The sequence below is a fragment of the Castanea sativa genome, chromosome 8 (genome assembly GCF_040712315.1).
Source record: "Castanea sativa cultivar Marrone di Chiusa Pesio chromosome 8, ASM4071231v1".
Taxonomy (NCBI): domain Eukaryota; kingdom Viridiplantae; phylum Streptophyta; class Magnoliopsida; order Fagales; family Fagaceae; genus Castanea; species Castanea sativa.
The window spans coordinates 21,673,527-21,693,035 of record NC_134020.1 but is presented as its reverse complement, the minus strand read 5'-3'; the positions used below and the strand labels follow the sequence as shown (position 1 = coordinate 21,693,035).

General features: G+C 37.9%; 1 protein-coding gene across 2 annotated transcripts in view; it reads left to right on the top strand.

Moving 5' to 3' along the window:
• The first annotated feature begins 5,036 nt into the window (after window positions 1-5,036).
• Window positions 5,037-19,509, top strand: part of LOC142607568 (tRNA ligase 1) — a 55,945-nt gene continuing 41,472 nt past the window's right edge. The window contains exons 1-6 of one of the 2 annotated variants that reach the window (XM_075779101.1): window positions 5,037-5,773; window positions 6,678-6,974; window positions 7,331-7,381; window positions 7,575-7,657; window positions 8,105-8,204; window positions 18,734-18,812. In XM_075779101.1, the coding sequence (XP_075635216.1) occupies window positions 5,579-5,773; window positions 6,678-6,974; window positions 7,331-7,381; window positions 7,575-7,657; window positions 8,105-8,204; window positions 18,734-18,812 (805 nt within the window). In that variant the 5' untranslated portion in view covers window positions 5,037-5,578. The remainder of the gene's footprint in view (window positions 5,774-6,677; window positions 6,975-7,330; window positions 7,382-7,574; window positions 7,658-8,104; window positions 8,205-18,733; window positions 18,813-19,509) is intronic. The other variant, XM_075779102.1, reaches the window with a different exon arrangement.

Genomic DNA, 19,509 nt, shown 5'->3' with positions numbered 1-19,509 from the left:
TAATTTTTTCAAAAAATGATATGTCCACAATATTTTCACAACATTTTTACAACAAATTCTTAGTGGCAAATTGCTACTGGTTGTTATTGTTGGGGCAAAAAAGTAATCTTAGTATTAGGTTCAAATTTAAACTAATAACAACTAATCACTTGTGATTTGTTGTGAAAATATTGTAAAAATGTTGTGGACGTAACATTTCTCTTTGTTTTCAGGCTATTGCTAAAAGTATATGGTTCATTTCCATCAAATGAGGGACACATACACATGGCAAATTGGCAACAAGAAAATTTACTAATTTTTTTGCCTCATATTTTCAGCATTGATAATCCCAGTGCTTTCTTCAAGAGTATTGTATAAGCGACACTATTTAGATATAGCGAGGAGTGATAAGCCTGAAAATCCGTGGAAGAAGGGTATAAAATGCCTAAAGCTAAAAATTTTAAACACGTGATAAGCCCAGGAATACCATGGAAGGAGGGATTAGATGCCTAAAACTATGGGTGTGATAAAGTTGCAAAATCTGCGAAAGGAGGGTTGAAACACATTTGACAAGCATCAAGCCTATAGTCATGTTAAAAACTACTTGGCCATTGTTGGAATTAGAGTGCCAAAAGATACCAAGCAATTAAGAATATTTTTTTTTTCAGTCTTTTATATTTCTCATGAAAGTTGTATCAAAACTTTCTTAAAATTGTCCACTAACAAATGTCCTAAGACAAGGTTGTCAAGATCAAGATTTTATGTAGAATCGTGGGAGGTAGGTAGAATTGTGAATTGTAGGATTGGATCGTGGATTGGATCGTGGATTGTAAGATGCTACCTATTTTCATATTTAAAGCAAAAAATATATTGATAGTGACTTTGTATATTGAATAATCACGTAAATTATGAATTCATGCATAAAAAAAATAAAGATTTGCATCATATGATGTAATTTGCATGTCATATATCGCTACGTCTATACTAACGAAACATATATATTTAAGTTTGGACCCAATGTATCTAAAAAGTTCAATAAATGTTTAATTAGCAACCAAGTACCAAAATATTTATCAACACATATGGAATAATTAAATTCTCTAAGTTCCAAGTTTAAAATCCAAAATAAGTTAGCAAATGGGAACTAGCTAATTACAATATGAAATCCAAAAACAAGATAAATATTAAGGTGAAGTGAACATTTAATCATTCTCATTCTAAGGTTCTTATAACCACCGTTCTATCATCATCATTCATTTCATCATCTATGTAGACATGGTATATATGTATATTAGAACTACAAAAGACATCAAGATAAAGCTCCACATTCAACTATTTAAGTTATACCACTCAACAACAATTACAAAGCATGCTAAAAAAATCAATCAATCAATATACAAATACAAGTGTGAGGGCCAACGAGATTTAAAGCGAATTTGGTCTAAGTTGAAGTCTAAATGGGCCCAACCAAATGTTCAAATGAGTTATGTGGGCCCAGATAAGCTAAAAGAAAAGTTCATCTAAGGAGGTAGTTAGTTTGAGGAAGGAACTTAGAGAAGGACAAGCCGAGGAGGTTGAAGAGCTCTTAGACCAAACTGAACGTGTTGGCCTGAGGAAGGAAACAATAACTATCCTGGCAGGAATTGAAGGAAACTTCCTAGTGAAGACACCGCCACCTTCACATTAGATGCACTGCACCAACCAGACATACTGCATTAATAGCTGAATGACACCCAAATAGTGCCACATCAGCCTATTGCCGGCTGACCACAACCTCAAAATGAGGGGAGAAGAAGGATGAGACAAGTATCTTACAAGAAGAATCACCCACCCCCCAGGTAGATGACTATGATTGAAGCATTAAGACTATAAATAGGAAGCGATCTCCCATGTACAGGGATTTGATCTAGAAATAGAGAGAAGAAGTTAGAACACTTGGAATATTGAGAGAAGTCCAATCCTGTATCTTTCTAATTTGTAAATGCTCCTCCGTAATTTTGAGGAGGAAGAAATAAAATCCAAGTCTTGTTTTATCATACAAATTTGCCTTCCGGTGCATCCTTTTCAATTTTTGTGTGAAAATATTGATTTAGACTCAATATTGTGAGAGAGATTGCCAAATTGGTATTTGTAATTTTAAAGGAACTGGAATTTTGATCTTAAAATTGTGGGGATGAGACAATTAACATAATTAAAACTATGTTGTAAGTTGTAGCAATTCAAAAAAATAAATAAAAAAATACAGGTTGTAACCAATGTTTATCTACAAAAATATTTAGGCTTCGTTTGAGAGTTCATAAAAGAATGAAATAGAATGTAATGGTCACAAGGGAATAGAAATGAATGGAATGGAATGGAATGAAATGAATTTAAGTAAGGGAAAAGAATGGAATTAAGTAACCTTGATTAGATGTTTTAAAATAAAGAAATGGAAATGAATGAAAATGAATAGAATGTAAGTAATCTTGTTTGGGAGTAACATGGAGGGAATGGAACGGAATCATTTTATGACAATATTATTATTAGACCCATATTTTAAAATAAATGGTTAAATATATAGGGGTATTTTGGGAGTTTTAGTAAAAAAATCATTAAATCTAATTTCATTCCCTCCTATTCTTCCCAATTTCGGGGGGAATGAAAATTTGAGGTTTTAAGGGAATAGAGAGGAATGAGTATTCCTTCCTATCCATTCCATTTCTTCCTACTTAAACTCCCAAACAAAGGAATGGATTTTCCATTCCCTCCATTAAAACTCCCAAACAAGAGAAAGGAAAAATATTATAAAATTATTCTTTTCATTCCATTCCATTCTCTCCTTCCAAACGAGGCCTTAATGGTAGTAATTAATGATTATGAGGTCAGATGTGATTTTACCTAGGTCCTAAGTGAGTAAGGTGGTTGTCTTGACTTTGGAGCTGAGAATTTTAATTAGCTACTTGACATCAAAATTAAGAAAATTGAATTAGACGCGTGACACAAAATAAGATAACTATTAGCAACTAATTTAGATTCTAATTGTGTTTCGAGTCCTTCAATTTAGTACTTCTTCCGTCTCAAATTGTTTGGCCTAGTTAGAAAAACCCAATTATTTAGAGAAATATCATTAACTATCTTATTTATTTTTAAAAAAGTTGGAAATTTCCTAAATTACCCTTAAACAATTTTATCAAAAAATTGTATTTAAGAAAAAAAAACATTTATGGTATTGGTGCCAATTGCCAAGCAATTTTCAAAGTTATTGTAGATTTCAAATTAAGGGCATAAAGGAAATGTTAATAATTAATGGCGTTTGACTTTTTAAACATAATAAGTATAATTTTGGGACATCTCAAAATGGAATACATGCCAAATAATTTGGGATGGAAGGAGTATTATATATAAAATTTTGAGAAATGCTATGTTCACATTATTTTCACAATATTTTCATAACAAATCTTACGTGTAAGGTTGTTATGGATTATTATTGGTGGGGTAGAAAAGTAATTTTAATGGTAAGTTCAAATTAGAATCAATAACAACTAACCACCTATAATTTGTTATGAAAATATTGTGAATGTAGCACTTCTCTAAAACTTTATATGTATGTTTATATAAGCATAAATAAATAATATGTAATCTTCTATTTTGATTTTTTGTGTGAGAATAATCATATATAAGGATGTTATTTATAGTAACGCAAGAAAGATGCAGATAGACAGATGAAGACCAGCCAGCCTTTACAGGAAAAAAAAATAAAAAACACAATAATCTATGTGATTTTTTTTTTGGAGAAACAAAATCTATATGACTTAAGCATAAAATAATGTTATAGGCAAAATTGGCCACCGACAATTTGTAGGGTTTAGCTCAAAAGGGTTTTTTATTTTAAGGTGGTTAAGGACTAAGGAGTGAAGTAGGGTTTGCACTATGGAATAAGGAGTGAAGTAGGTCGGCTAGGTCCTTAATTCTTTTTTCGTTTTAGGCTCTTAAATGCATAAAGCCGCCTTGGAGTGAAAGACAAAATATATATACTTTCATAAACAAGAATTAATCCATGTTATAAATAATCTCTACCACAATAAGAGCTTAGGAGATCTTGAAGAACTTTATAAAATTATGAAGCGTAGGAGGGAGAGGGAGAGGGAGAGGGAGAGGGAGCTTATCAACAACATCTTAAAAACGCAGGGTATGCATATATCAATATATTTATATCTGCTTATAAATTTTAAAAGGTGTACGTGGCCATAGCTGTAGGGATGACAATTTAGATCTATCCCGCGGATACCTAACCCGGCCGACCCTAATGGGCCGGATTTTACCCGGCCCGATAAAGAATAGGGTCGGGTATGGGTTTTTTTTTAAAAAAAATCCGAAGCGGGTTCGGGTCGGGTCTGGGTTTTATAAAAAAATTCGAAACCCAACTCAAAACCCGCTCCGGATAAAAACCCGGTTATGTTAAATTATTAAACCCCCTATATATATATATATATATATCATTGAGCATTTGAGATTTGTAACCCTAACTCCCTAAATGGCTTGAATGGGCTTGAATCTAAGAAAAAAATTTAATGGGCTTCAAATTTTTTTTTTTGTTGGGCTAGATTTGGGCCCAAGAAGATAAACGGGGCCTGTGGGGCCCGGCGGGGCGGGTATGGGCCCCGGGAAAAAAAACCCGATTAATAATCGAGTTGGGTTTGAGTTTTGGATCTTGACCCGCGGGTCAGGTTTGAAAATGCAAAAACCCGACCCGAACCCGACCGGTTACCATTCCTAGTTTTATGCCTATTATTTTTGAAAAGAAAAAAGAACAGAAAGAATTCCTATATTTAAAAGTGAAATTTCGTAGCTTGATTTTGTGATTGGTGGGTCAGAGGTGGTCACCGGGGCTCTGTGTGTTACTGTGGAGCGGGGAAGATAACCAAAAAAAAAAAATTATAAAATAGAGGAAAATTTTTTTTTAATTGAAGTAGAGAAATAAAATATTCGTTAAAATACTTGGCTAAAATTCTGGTGCTAAAAATAGCAATTTAGCACCAGAATATACAAAAATTGTCCTACAATGGTCCGATTCATTCGTCTTCCTCAACTAGCCGCTCACGCTCACCCAAGCTCTCTATTCGGTCAGTCATCTTTGTTCCTTCTCGCCGACCCAAGAACCATCTCTCTCCCAGTCACCCTTTCGCCAAGCCATCTTGCCCACAACGCAATCCCCTACCACGCCCGAACTTTGTTCCCAACCAACTTCACCTTCTTCGAACTCGACGGAGACGAACGAAATTGAAATTGAAATTGAAATTTTCGCTGCAGCCACCGACTTCGACGGCGTCGTTTTTGGTTGATGGTGGATTGTGGGTGATGCCGTGAGTGGGTTGGGTTTGAAGAGAGGGAGATGTCTGAGAGATAGAGAGATGAAGAGGGAGAAAAAAAAAAAAAAAAAGTGAATGGTAAGTTAAAATAGTGAATGCTCAAAACAACGGGCACACAAAACAAAGCAGGTTCTATCTAAAATCTAAATTCACGCTCTCTTTCTCTGGTGCTGTATGTATGTAATGTATCAGTATATCACTCTGTTGATATCTATATTGTAGACATTGTCTCAGGCTTACGCTAGGATTGAATGTCGGCACCGCAGAGGATTCTCTGCGCTCTCACACTAACTCTTCCTTCCTATTCTTTCTTAACCTTCAAAAAATCCAGAACCTTCTTCTTCCTCAGCTTTCCTCCTCCATCTCCATCGTACATAACCCTAGCTCGCTCTCTCACTATCACCTCCTCTTTCTCTCACTCCCATCCAATCATGTCGCACATTCAGGTACCGACTCCACTTTATAGAAATTTCCACTCACTGCTTTTTTTACATTTTTTGTTGCGAATGAATCGCTGATATTTTGACACATTCGTTGAACTCTTCGCTATGTATGTGTTCGGTGTTTTGTTTGAGCTTCTTCGTTTGTGTTTGTTGATGATTTTCTTAATCTTATTGGTGGTGATTGATTGGCTGTATTTTGAATTCGCGTGATTCACTTTTTATGAAGAAGATTGGATGCTTGATTTTTGTTTCATTTTGTTGAACTCTTCGCAAATGTATCATATATGTATTCGATATCTGATCGAGCTTCTTCATTTGTATTTGGTGATGATTTTCTTAGTCTCATTGTTAGGGATTGATTGGCTGTATTTTGAATTCATGTGATTCACTTTTTATAAAGAAGGATGGATGCTTGATTGTTGTTTCATTTTGTTGAACTCTTCGCTATGTATGTGTTCGATATTTGATTGGGCTTCTTTGTTTGTATTTGGTGATGATTTTCTTAATCTTATTGTTCATTCTTGATTGCTGTATTTTGAATTTGTGTGATTCACTTTGTACAAAGAAATTTGGAATGCTTAATAGATTTTTCTAAAATTTTCTGGATTTTATATTTGATATGTATAGGTCTTTCTGGAATATGTGCATATTTTCTTGATGTTGTGTATTCTGATGTCAATTTTGGTGAAAATTTGTTTGTCACTGTATTATTTATAATGCTAATGGAAGAAATGAAGAATTGATCATTAACGATAAAGTAATCTTAATGTGGTTCCCACTATGAGTGAGAAAATGCAATGGTATTAGTAATAATAATCAAATCAATTTGCTTAAGAAAACAATGGTGTCTCTAGAGTTGAATTTCTAAGCTTAACTGGCTAATTGAGGGAGAGATTTTGCTTTGCAGCGAAGAGGTGGGCATAGAGGTCAGAGTTGGAAAGAGAAGTCAAAAACTAGTATGTCATCTTCAGCTACAAGCAGTGCTTCAGCAGATGCAGCTGAAGCTGTTAGTAATAGAATTGGTGGGCTTAGCGTCACTGAAAACAGTGGGCAAGCAGCTGCTCAAATAAGTAGTGCTGGTTTGAGCAAGTTATTCGGGGGTAATATGCTGGAAAATTTCACTGTGGATAACTCTACATACACGCATGCGCAAGTAAGGGCTACGTTCTATCCCAAATTTGAAAATGAGAAGTCAGATCAAGAGGTACGATCTTGTTCCCATTCCTGTCTTCCAGGTTGTGTCTCCCAATTGAATTTTCAGCCAATTTAATTTGGACCATGAATTTATCTAGCATTCAAAATGTGGTTTCCAAATTATTGCTCTACTTTTTATTTTTTAAATGCCTCTCTTGGTTGTGTTTACACTACTTTTCTCACATTCCTAATGTCTTCCTCTAACCTGCCATCCTGCCCACATGCTAAACTTTCGTAGAATTGTGTATCATCTTTAGCTAGTTGCCGCCTTGTGGATGATGGCCTCGTCAGCTTGCTTACTAATTGTGTCTCATTTTTTTTAAGTTGGCAGTGTCACTGATTAATTATCTGTTTTCATATGTGCAGGTTAGGACAAGGATGATAGAGATGGTATCTAATGGCTTGGCTACCTTGGAGGTATGGGTTTACGATTTTTTTTTTACTTGAAAAAGTTGTGTACTATTCTTTCCGTTGCTAGGTATTGAATTAATGAAGGATCTTCATCTTCTTCTTTTTTGCTTGAGTTTATAGGTTATTCAAGTACAACTTAATGGTTTCCATTATATAATTTTCGCCACGTTGATTTATTAAAGGATGATGTTTTTTGTAGGTGTCACTTAAACATTCTGGGTCTCTTTTTATGTATGCTGGTCATGAGGGTGGAGCATATGCGAAAAACAGCTTTGGAAATGTGTATGCTTATTACATTTTCTTAATCTCTATATTTTTGTGTGTATTTTACTTTAAAATCTACCCTGTTTTATCAGGATTAATTATTCTAGGCCAGGCACATTCAATGCACCTGACCCAACCCATTCAGTGATAACTTTTTTGATTCTATGTCTTGTTTTTTTTTTTTTGGGTGGAGAAGAGATTCTATGTCTTGATCTAAAGAGCATGCTATCTCTATTGCAATAGGAAATAACATGTGACATTGGGGATTTTAATTGTTCTTCTTTTTTGGAGTTCCTTGATCTTTGTAATTAATTCTGAATTTGTTTCATGGTTCTTGTATGCTTCTGGTGTACTTGACCTTCATTGGGTTTTTTTTTTTTTTTTTTTTATTTAATTTTTTCGCAATAAAATTCTTGTACTAGTGAAAAAAAAAAAGGTTTTCTGAACAGGGTGTTTCTTTTGCAGATACACTGCTGTAGGTGTTTTTGTTCTTGGACGGATTTTTCATGAGGCATGGGGAACTCAAGCATCTAAGAAGCAATCAGAGTTCAATGATTTTCTTGAGGTGATATGTTTTAGTTAATCTATGGATGATTGTTGTGTGTTTGTGTGTGTATAAAAGAAGGTTGAGTGATAGTGGCAGAGAGTGGGAAGGGGGAGGGTTACAAGATATTAGTCAAGCTGGGTAATGCATGAGTGGAAAAAAAAGAAGAGTTGCTTGAGATGGTTTGGTCATGTGCAGAGGAGGGCAATTAATGCATTAGTAAAGAAAGAGTGTGCTGATTCAAGTCAAGGGAATAGAAAAAAGGTAGATAAAGACTAACGTTAGTAGAAGTAGTAAAATATGACATGTTAATTAAGGAGGTGATAGAGTATGATTTTGGATAGGATAGAATAATGAAAAAACAATACATGTGGTCGACCCTAATTAGTCTATTGAGGATCCGTACTCAACTCCAAAGTTTTGGGACTAAGGTTTGGTTGTTGTTGTTGTTTTTGTTGTATGGCTTAAGATGGTAGTAGACCCTTAAGTTTGTGTGATATCGTAGATTCTTTGTACTCTTGATACTTTTAAGGGAATTTATGGGTACATAGCTAATAGACTCCATTGTCCCCGTTTTACTCTTAGTACCTTTTCTTTTTAATATAATTGATTTTACTTATCAAGAAAATAAGTTTAACAATTTTCCCCATTTCTCTCTTTAACAGTATATTATAATTACTGATAGTCCAGTCCATTTCATCCATACTGTTCTTGCTCTCTCTCTCTCTCTCTCTCTCTCTCTCTCTCTCACAAAAACTCTAGGCAACATCTTCGTCATATGCCTATTGCTTATGAATGGGCAAAGTAGAAATAAGACCACTGATGTAGTATATGTGGCACAGACACAGTGTTAGAGAAATAGGAAAAGGTTAGAGGGAATTTTCTGTGATGGGAGGCCCGGCTACCTCGAATTAGCCAGAAATCCTGTTTTAGTTTCTATGTTTTAAGATTAGTATGGGGGGTTTCCGTAGTTTCTTTATTGAATCTAAGTTGTTTCAGTTGGTGGTTGAGGAAGGAGGGAATGTTTTCTCCCTTCAGATCTTTGAACGGGGAAAATACTTTATGCAATCGGTGTTTATGGGCAAGAGTGCAGCTCTGTGGATGATGCGGAATTTGGAACACATTGTGATTGGGGTTAGTCCTAAGCAATTTTTCACGCTTAGGGAGGGCGCGACTGTGTACACCTTGCAACGGGGGTCCAATTCATTTGGGCGCGCATGTTTCGGTGAAGAGCTTAAGGTTGGTGGGCGGCGGCGAACAATCATTATTCCTGCCGGTAAATTACAACAAGGATGGAGAGCTTTTGGGATTGAATTACGAAGGATGTTGGAACCTGCTCAATATGCGTTGGGTGGATTGCAGTTTGTACCGTACAGGTCTAAGCAGATTCCAAAGCATCATCCTAACAGGTCCTTTGTGGAAGCTGTCAAAGCTCCTGTGCAGCCACTGTTGAGGCATGTTCCGCGGCCCCTTATAAAGATAAGGTTAAGGCTGATAAGGTGAAGAGTACCGTGGAGATTTCAAGTGACAAGTCTTCTACACTGAAGTTGTAGCTTTTGAAACTCGGAGTGATAGTTTTCATCGAGCCGTGGGTGGTTGTTAGGGTGGTGTAGTTGATATTATTGGTAAGATTAAAATTGATGAGAAAATCCGGAAGGAATTAATTGCAATATCCCGTTGAAGCCCAATTTGATTTCAAAAATGGTTGAGTTTGGAAAGTTGCGTGGTAATAGGAAGCGGACGTTGGCCGGGGAGAGGTTGACTGCGAGTGTAAATGAAGATGGAAAGAGGCGGGTATCTTGGGATGCTCGTTAAGGGAAATTAGCAAGCCGGGCAAATGGGTACCAAGCACTAGTGTTTCTAATAATGTAGTGGGTGGGCCCGTCAAGATAACGGCCCCGGCACTTCGTTGGGGAATAAAGAACCCATTTCGTGGGCTGGGTCCGGCTAAGCCCATCTAATTTTGAGGCCGGAGAAAGCTCATTCAATGGGCCAAAGATGCGGGAGTCCTTCTGGGCCGAGAATGGGTTCACGGTGCCCAGTCCAGGTCGAAGTGAGCTCATTGCTACGAAGGAGCTTAGGTGCTCCAGAGCTAAACCCACCGCATCGGAGCTACCAGTGATGGCATCGACGGTATCGATGAGCCCATCCAGGACATCCGAGCCTCCTGTGATGTCGCCGACGGAATCGATGATCACTTCCACCATCTCAGAACAACCTTCGTCATCGCCGACGGTATCGTTGGATGTAGTAGTGATGGAAGTTGAGCTTAAGGGTGTTCAGCCAAGCTCGATGCGACTAGAGCAGCCAACCACTGAGCCGACAGGACCGGCGGTGGTGGCCCAAGTCTCCCACGATCAGGTGTCGCTGACCAGTGCTCTGTGTGGGTCGAAATTGGTACCGGTGGTGTCATCGGCCTCTAAAACGGAGCAGGGAATGAAGCTGGTAGACCCGATAGTGTCAGAGTTGGTGTCTCTATCTTCTTCAGGAGCCTCGGAGGTTGGGGATGAGGAGTATATGGGTTTGGAAGGTTCGGGTATTACCGACTTTGAGGGAGTTCAATTACCTGGTCCAGCTATAAGGGACTTGGTTGAAGACTTGGATAAGTCTTGGGGTAACTCCAAAGACTGGATTTTACAAATGCGTGATGGCCGGCAAGTAGTGCTCCCATTGTCACTGTATCGTTCTCCAGATTGTATGTCAGTCTGCTCAAGTTTAGAGGGAGAAGGTGCACCAGGTACTGTTTCCTGTAATAATGAAGGGAAGAGGGTTACTTGGGTAGATGAGAGTGAGGGGTTAGTAGATTCTTTGACTGTGGTTCCCGGGTTAGTAAGTGAGTTGTGGGAGTCTGATGGATGGTTGAGGTCCTGTGAGGGAGGTGATGAGCCTTTAGTTGTGGTACCCTTGGCTTCTGAAGGTCCGTTGGAGTTGGAGACTAGTCCTATGAAGGAAATTGGGTGTAAGGAGAGTGTGGATAGTTGTCAACTATCACAATGGGTAATCAATAGGATAAAGGCTTTCAAAAAATCTGTGGGCACTTCACTGGAAGGTTTTGAGGAGCAGATTACAGGATTGTTATTATCCATTGAGGCTAGTAAGAAAGATAGACAGAAACTTGTGGTGGGTGATCAGAAGAAGTTGGTTAAGTCCGGTCAGAAAGGGCAGCGGGAGTTGAAGAATTTGTTGTCATCTTTACATGTCGAGTATGATACAAATAAAGTAAGGAGTGCAAGTTCCGAGCGGGCGGTAGTGTCTTATCAATGAATGTGAAGATTATTTCTTGGAATGTTAGAGGGTTGAATGAGCAGGATAAAAGGCTCAGGGTTAGAAATTTGATTAGAAATTGGGGGCCAGATGTGGTTTGTCTCCAAGAAACCAAAATGGGGCTGATTAATAGAGCGAGTTGATTCGTAGCTTGTGGGGTGGTCAACATGTTGATTGGTCTTACTTAGGTTCTTGTGGTGCTTCTGGTGGGGTGTTAGTGATGTGGGACACTCGGGTAGTGAATAAAATGGAGGAAGCAGTGGGGAGATTTTCAGTTTCTTGTAAGTTTACAAGTGTGTCAGATCAGTTTGTATGGGCGTTTACGGGTGTTTATGGTCCTAATTTACACCGAGATAGGAGGCTATTATGGGAGGAACTCTGTGGCTTGAATAGCTGGTGGAATGTCCCATGGTGTGTGGGTGGTGACTTTAATGTGGTTAGGTTCCCGTCTGAACGATTGGGGTCTACTTCTTTCACTACTGCAATGAGGGAGTTTTCTAATTTTATCTCAGAACAGGGTCTTATTGATCTGCCTTTGCAAGGAGGTACTTTCACTTGGTCAAATTCTAGAGAAGTTGTTTCGAAGGCTAGGCTAGACAGATTTTTGTTTTCTGCAGATTGGGAGGACAAGTTCCCAACAGTTTCTCAAAGACGGCTGTCTAAATTGTGCTCAGATCATTTTCCAATTGTCCTGGAGGGTGGTTCTTTTCAGAGAGGGAGTATGCCATTTAGATTTGAGAATATGTGGCTAAAGGATGAAGGTTTTATGGATAGGGTTCGGTCATGGTGGGATTCCTACCAGGTTCATGGTGCACCGAGCTTTATTCTGGCTAATAAATTAAAGCTCCTTAAAAGTGATTTGAAAAGATGGAATGTGGAGGTGTTTGGTCATGTTGATGTTCGAATAAAAAAATTGTGGAAGGACCTTAGTGTTCTAGAGAATAGGGAGGAGAGTCCGGATTATCGGTTGGAGGAAAGGGTGAAAATGGGAAGAATTCGTGATGAGTTAGAGAAAGTTACTTCCGTTGGAAGAAATTAGTTGGAGACAGAAATCTAGAATTCTTTGTGTTAGGGAAGGAGACAGGAATACTAAGTTTTTCCATCGTATAGCTAATTCTCATAGGAGGGCTAATTCTATTGATAGGCTTATGGTGGATGGGGTGTTGTCTTCGGACCCTGCTGCTATAGCAAACCGTATTTCTCAATTTTATAGATGACTTTTTACCTTGAGGAGGTAGCTCACAGACCTGTATTAGATGATGTGGAATTTTCTAGCATCTCGGTGGAAGATGCAAGTTGGCTAGATAGGCCTTTTGAGGAAGGAGAAGTGTTTGAGGTGATCCATGATTTTAATGGTGATAAGGCACCTGGCCCGGATGGCTTTTCCATGGCCTTCTTCCAGTCTTGTTGGGGTGTTTTGAAACCTGATATTATGGCTGTATTTCATAATTTCCATTCTCAGGCGGTGTTTGAGAAGAGTCTTAATGCTTCATTCCTAGCCCTTATTCCTAAGAAAGTGGATGCTGTGGAGGTAAAGGATTATCGGCCTATCAGCTTAGTTGGTGGGATGTATAAAATTATTTCTAAGGTGTTGGCTAATCGGCTTCGTAGGGTGGCACATGGTCTTATTTCGGATTCACAAAATGCTTTTGTGAAGGGCAGACAGATTTTGGATTCCGTCTTGATCGCTGCTGAATGTATTGATAGTAGATTGAAGTCAGGAGTCCCGGGTGTGCTTTGTAAGTTGGATGTGGAGAAGGCGTATGATCATGTGAGTTGGGATTTTTTATTGTATATGCTGCAACGTTGTGGTTTCTCAGACAAATGGAGAAACTAGATAAGATATTGCATTTCAACTGTAAAGTTCTCTATTTTGATCAATGGCAGCCCAACTGATTTTTTTGGAAGTTTTAGGGGGCTTCGACAAGGGAATCCTTTATCTCCATTGTTGTTTGATATTGTGATGGAGGCATTAAGTCGTATGTTGGATGTGGCTGCCTCCGCTGGGCAATTTTCAGGTTTTTCTGTGGGCGGTGTGGTTGGTCCATCAGTGATGGTGTCTCATCTCCTATTTGCAGATGACACTTTGATTTTTTGTGATGGCTCGAACCGTCTCGGATTGCTAATTTGAGAGCGGTTCTTACTAGATTTGAGGAGGTGTCGGGCTTCATATTAATTTAGGGAAATGCGAGTTGGTACGGTGGCGTACCCAATTTGGAGGCTTTGGTGGGTCTGTTGGGGTGTGGGCAGTCTTCTCTGCCCTTGAAATATTTGGGCCTTCCTTTAGGTGCTAAATTTAAGGACTTATCTGTTTGGAACCCTATTCTTGAGAGAATGGAGAGGAGATTAGCAGGTTGGAAGAGAATGTATTTATCTAAAGGGGGTAAGGTGACCCTCATTAAAAGCTCACTATTGTCCTTACCTACATATTTTCTTTCCCTTCTTCCTTTACCAGGTAAGGTGGCAAAGCGTATGGAGAAATTACAAAGAGATTTTTTGTGGGATGGGATTGGTGGTGAACCTAAAATTCATTTAGTTAATTGGGCCAAGGTTTGTAGGCCACTGAAGGATGGGGGGTTGGGTATAAGACAGTTGGGTAATTTTAATTCTGCCTTACTGGGTAAATGGTTGTGGAGGTATGGCACCGAGATTGATGCTTTATGGAGAAGGGTTATAGAGGCAAAATATGGGAATATTTGGGGTGGTTGGTGTACGAAGAAGGTGACAAGTCCTTACGGGGTCAGCTTGTGGAGATATATTAGAAGTGGTTGGTTGAACTTCTCTAAATTACTTGTTTATGATGTGGGGGATGGTACTAGAGTGAAATTTTGGAAACATGTGTGGTGTGGGGATTGTACTCTCCAAGAGGCATTTCCGGAGCTTTATTGTCTTAGTAGGTCCAAGGACTCCTCAGTGACTGAAGTTATGGGTTGGTCTGCTGGGAGGTGTCATTGGAATGTGCAATTTCGTCGTCCTCCACAAGACTGGGAAGAAGAAGCCTTTGATCGGTTTATAGGGCTACTTTACTCCTCGTCAGCAAGAGGGTTTGGACCAGATAGGGTATGTTGGAAGCCTGCAAGGAATACAGGTTTTGAGGTTAGAGGTTATTACAGTTCTTTCTACCCTCATAATCTTGTTTCCTTTCCCTGGAAAATGATATGGCAATCGAAGGCTCCTCCAAGGGTAGCCTTCTTTTCTTGGTCTGCTTCCTTAGGTAAGATTTTAACAATAGACAACCTTCGTAAAAGACGAGTGATTGTGATTGATTGGTGCTTTATGTGTAAGAGGTGTGGGGAGTCGGTGGATCATTTTCTACTTCATTGTACCATAGCTTGGGAATTGTGGTCTTTGGTTTTTTGTTGGTTTGGCATTCAGTGGGTTATGCCTCGTACTGTTCTTGAGGTGTTTGAGACTTGGCAAGGAAAGTTTGCGCGACATCGTCACATTGATGTTTGGAAATTAGTTCCTCACTGCTTGATTTGGTGCATTTGGCGAGAAAGGAATGCTAGAAGTTTTGAGGGCTGCGAACGCTCTTTGATGGAGATTAAGTCTTTCTTCTTACACACTCTCTTTGAATGGAGTGTGGTTTTTTCTCATTTTTCTTGTTCTTCCTTTTCTATTTTTCTTGACCGTTGTTCTTTTGTTTCTTGATTTTTGTACCCATAGTACATCCCCAATGTACTCGGCTTGGCGACTTCTTTTTTCATTGTTATTAATAATACTCTTACGTTATTTATCAAAAAAAAAATTACTGATAGTCCAACTAAATCTTTAGCACTTCTTTTCATAATTTTTCATATGCGGGATATCATGTGCTTTTCCTTCCCACTTTGTAACTAAACAAAGGGAGGATATGTACTCCATTATCCCTCTTACTATCAAAGCATCCAAGCAAATGAAAGAGATGATCATTCCAAAAGTGAATTCTAGTGCCACCTCCCACCCCAGTCCATTTATTCTAACCATTTCTTATGTATTTCCATATACCAACCTCATTGGGCCTCTAACAACATCAAAACTTCACTCCTGACTAGCAACATATTTGTTATCAATCACCTCTTTTGATGAGGAATGATATTTTATTTTGGTAATTGACTGCTTCATGTACACAATAATGAACACAAAGTAGCCTAAAAACCAAAAAAGCACAACAGTGAAGAGATTCTTTGAAGTCTAAAAGGGAATTGCTATTTGTAATACCCCAAACATGAGACCAATTGAACAGAGCTCTAATAAACAATGCTTCCAACTGAGTCATCAAGCTTTCTGCATCTTCAAAAGTGCACCTATTTCGTTCACTACACAATGTCTATATCAAACATAAAGGGACAAGGTTCTAGATATCCAATGAGTGCTTCCAAAACCATTTCCTCCACCCAAACAAGAGATCAACTATCCTCTTTGGTAACACCCATTGAATCCCAAAACCTCTAAAGAAGAAGTTCCACAAAACATATGCAACATCACAATATCAATACATGATCCACTATCTCCCCACTGTGCCAACACATACAACACCAACCAACTAAAGAAAAACCTTTCTTGATGCTATTCTCCAATGGTGTAAATCTTCCCCCTAGTTGTTATCCAAACAAAGAAACCCTCTTTGGAGTCTTGACACACCAAATGCTCTTCCAAGGGAAAGTAGTTGCACTGGTACCTCAAATGCCCTCATAATAAGAATGAACATAGAATCTAGGAAAAAATTCACACTCCAATTCTCATCCATTAAAACCTCTATGGAATCTTACATTCCAACTTTGCCCTTCCCCATCCAACTGGCTAACCAAAGTTGAATGAATTGGGGCATCTCTAGCTACTGAGCACGTGTACGAATAGGATGCAATATCTTTAAAGAAGGATTCCCACATCGAGGGAGGCTAATGCTATTTAAAAGTACACTTCCGCTTGCTGTTCTGTTTTCTTAGCATTGTATACTCCTTGACCTCGTATAGGATTTAAGCTTTTTTTATTTATTTATTTATTTATTTATTTTTTATTTAAAAAAAAAATTTGATAGTTATAATGGGGGATGGGGGATTTGAACCCCCTAGAAGACTAATAGGTATGAATAACCTCTTCTTTCTTTTTTTTTTCTTTATATTTTTTTAATAATTCGATAGTTATACTGGTGGAGGGGGGATTTGAACCTTGGACGTCTCTCTTGAAAACACCAAGAGGTGCTAGTTGAGCTACAAGGCTAGGCACTGATAGGTCTAAAGTCCTTCATATAACAATACCAATCATTTTGGGAATAAGGGCTATCAAGTAGCATTGATGCTAAACGTACATCTTTCATGGGGTGTTGGTTAAACTCTGACCACAGATAAGCTTATGAAAAGGAGTATGGTATGGTTAATTTGTGTTGTATGTGTAAGACTAGTTGTGATTTGTGGATCAACTTTTACTTGATTGCTCAGTAGCTTTCGATTTGTGGTCCTTTGTTTTCTTTGCGTTTGGGGTCACTGGATGATGTACAAGGTGTTGGATGCCCTCTTTTGCTGGAAATGGATATATGGAAGGCATTGTAATAGTGCTGTGGGTTGTGGTTCCTCATTGTCTAATTTCTATGTGGGTAGTGTGGAGGGAGTGGACTAATTGCACCTTTGAGAGAATTGGGAGATTAGTAATTCAAGTCAAATCTGTCTTTTTATGTTCTCTATGTGAATGATACACCATGATAGGTGCTTTCTTGGCATTTATTAGCTGGTTCAATGGACCATTTGAGTCTTTGATTGTAAATTTTAGGAAGCCTGTTTTTTAATGCTTCTTCCTTTCTCTTCTTTCAATAATTTGCATATAAATATATATTGTGCCTTATGGTAAGATTATGATTTTTTTGCTGAATTTAAGTTTTGAACATGCTTATGGTATGTGTGTTTACATTCATTTGATTTACTTATGTTTGGGTATCTTTGCTAGTAATATTTGTGATGTTGATTTTTCCTTTCTATTTTTGTTGGGTAAATTACATAATAAATTGTAGGGTTTAGAACCCATGACTAGACCCTTGTGTGTGTCATCTGATTTAGAGATCATTAGCATTTTGGTGACATTATGATTTTGCGATCAGAAAAAAACATATGATAGGTAAGAGTATTTTACTAAATGGACCGAACTTTTTTTTTTTTTGATAAGTAATAATGATATATATTCACGAACACTACCTTATGCAAAAAAACATAGGGCAGAGAGAAAAATACAAAGGGAAAAGAAAGAGAAAAAGGAAAAAAGAAAAGAAAAGATACTAATTATATAAGAGCGAGCTAAGGAACATAGGGAAAGAATCACTAGAGATGAGTCTCCAAGCCCTAGACCAGTCAAACATAGAGCCACTAAAAGAAGCCAATAGTTGGTCATCAAAGCTATCCATGTCCTTAAAAGTCCTCCTTTTTCGCTCCCTCCAAAGGCACCACATTAAGCACAGTGAAGCTAAATTCCAGATACTAGACAAATGCTTTCCAGGCCAATTCCATCACCCAAAAAGTGTATCTGCAACCGATCTTGGCAAGACCCAAGAGATCCCAAAAGATCTTAATACCAAACTTCACAACCGATAAACCTTACCACAATGAAGTAACAAACGATCCACTGTCTCCCTATTGCAGCGGCACATGATGCACCAGTCAACAAAATCCATCCCTCTACCTCACAAATTGTCACCTATAAGGATCCTATCCCATACAACAGTCCACACAAAGAAGGAAACACGCTGAGGAACCTTAACCTTCCAAACACCTTTCCAAGGGAAAATAATGGGCAAGGGACTTCTCAACTTATTGTAAAACGATCGGATATCAAAATCCTCATTCTTTGTCAACTTCCACCTCATGCGATCTCCATCCTCAGTGGGAGGTAGATTTGAACCCAAGGTTTGGAGAAAACCATCCACCCCACCCATCCTTAGTGGACCGAACTTATTGTTAATCAATATGATTGCATATGTTTTTTATTTTTGTATTTTTGGCTGAATATAAGTTTTCGACCTATTTACCTCATGCTTGTGTTATGTTTAATTATAATTAGCAAGCTATTATAATTATTATTATCTAAATTCTTACCTTTAAAATTATAATTTATCTTTGTTAGTTGTTGAGTGTGTTTTTTTGGGATCAACCTCTCCAAAAAAAATTGTGGGTAAAATTGCCTACCATTCACCTTTCCCCCCAAAAGGAGTTTGTGCAATGGGTACAACCTTATTAGTTGTTGAATGTCCCACACCCCCACTCTCTCTCTCTCTCTCTCTTGTTGAGTTGTTTAAATACTAAAGTTATCCATTCCTTCAGAGCAACCGTATGTGCATATCCATGGAACTGGTAACTGCTGTTCTTGGAGATCATGGACAGCGTCCCCGAGAAGATTATGGTAAGAGTGTTTTTATCCCTTTGTTCAGCAAATAACTCTTTTATTTTAGATATTGCATAAAGTCAGAGCTTTAAATCCTTGAAATTCTTATGCATATCGTATATAATGCATGGGCTAATTATTTTCAAAACTTTAAGCTCAAGAAAAAGCTGAGTTTAAGGATAATAACGGTGTAAAATTATCCAAAAGTGTTGAACCTTAAGATTGAGTATGTGATTTTAATTAATGGATTGAGTCGTTGTCTACTTGAGGCTTAAGACTTTAGGTCTTCAGACTATACAGGAGAGATTAGAAAAAACAGCTTCAGTCTTTAAACTCTTTTTCATTAAGACTATTTTGGACTGTTGTAGTGTTAGGTTTTCATTCTTTTATTTCAGTTCATGGTTTATTGGACTTTTGTACTTTATGCACTTGATTGTATTTTGTCCTGGATGTATACTTCCTGTATACTCAGGTGACACTTCCTTTCTTTATCTTAATATATTTCTTATTACTTATCAACAGATAAAAAGTATAGGTCAAGCCATCATTAGTGTGATTGCTAAGGTCATGATTCATTTGGTCATATATTTTGAAATTTACTTTATTTCAGGTAGTATGCAAGTCTTTCCCTGAGCTCACATGCTTTATGTATTGTTTCAATGAAGGCTGGACTATTTGCAAAGTATCTTTAGGAGTTGCAAGCATTAAGTTTTTG